Source organism: Acanthisitta chloris, unplaced genomic scaffold (assembly GCF_000695815.1).
Source record: "Acanthisitta chloris isolate BGI_N310 unplaced genomic scaffold, ASM69581v1 scaffold9072, whole genome shotgun sequence".
NCBI classification, from domain to species: domain Eukaryota; kingdom Metazoa; phylum Chordata; class Aves; order Passeriformes; family Acanthisittidae; genus Acanthisitta; species Acanthisitta chloris.
In genome coordinates, this window is record NW_008662246.1 from 52328 (window position 1) to 53191 (window position 864).

The 864-nt window shown below is 41.3% G+C and overlaps 1 protein-coding gene across 1 annotated transcript in view; it reads right to left on the reverse strand.

Moving 5' to 3' along the window:
- Positions 1–365: 365 nt before the first annotated feature.
- LOC103798281 (chromosome unknown open reading frame, human C7orf50) overlaps positions 366–864 on the reverse strand; it is a gene marked incomplete at its 5' end in the record, with an annotated part of 27682 nt that continues 27183 nt past the window's right edge. Inside the window, one exon of the mRNA XM_009070533.1 lies at positions 366–548. Within this exon, the coding sequence (XP_009068781.1) occupies positions 366–548 (183 nt within the window). The remainder of the gene's footprint in view (positions 549–864) is intronic.

An 864-nucleotide genomic window follows, 5' to 3' on the forward strand; every position in this document is an offset into this window, starting at 1 on the left:
TGGACACTCATTTTAAAAGCTGCCATTGTGAGAGACCCTCCAGGCTTTTTGTTGGTTCCTTTGCTCTTCTTATTAAGAACTCCAAATCTCTTTTTATTGAACTGTAATTACAGGGGGAGAAAAACTAACGAGAGAGAAAGGTTTGTTTTTCTAGAGATGTGCAATAAAATCCATGCAAGTCTACGGACCAAATGTGATATTTTTATTTCATCACCTCCAAACATGATAAATATTTGCAATTGGAAAAACATGATGAGTAGAAAATTTAGTATTAGAAAATAAGTCTTTACAACTCATTTACAGCCTCTGTATATGACATCCTCTCCCTCTCTCCACCAGAGAACCATTAAGACACAGAAATACTCTCAGGACAGCAGCTGCAGAACTTGTCGTATGCGCTCACACTTCTCCAGCAGCTTTGGGTCTTCTGTATCAGAACCATCAAATTCCTTCATAAAATCTTCAGCTTTCTGCACAGTTTTGTCTCGTGCACCTCCCTGAAGCCCTTGCAGATAATCCAGTAAAATGGTGAAATATTTGTCTGGAACCTTTAAAGAAAAAATAAGGAAGGAAAAAACTGGTTTATTTTCTTTACCCTCAGTAAAGGATTCACCATCATGTCACAGCATCATGTCACCACTGCCCAGGGAGGTGGTGGAGTCACCAGCCCTGGAAGTGTTCAAGAGGCCTCTGGATCTGACAGTGGAGGATTTGGTTTAGGGTTTAGGAGTTCCAGCAGTGACAGGTTAATGGTTGGACTTGATGATCTTAGAGGTGTCCTCCAACCTAGATGGTTCTGTGATTCTGTGATCACCTGAAAGACACTCTGGAGAATGGCACAGGCTTTGGTGTTTGCCCACCTCT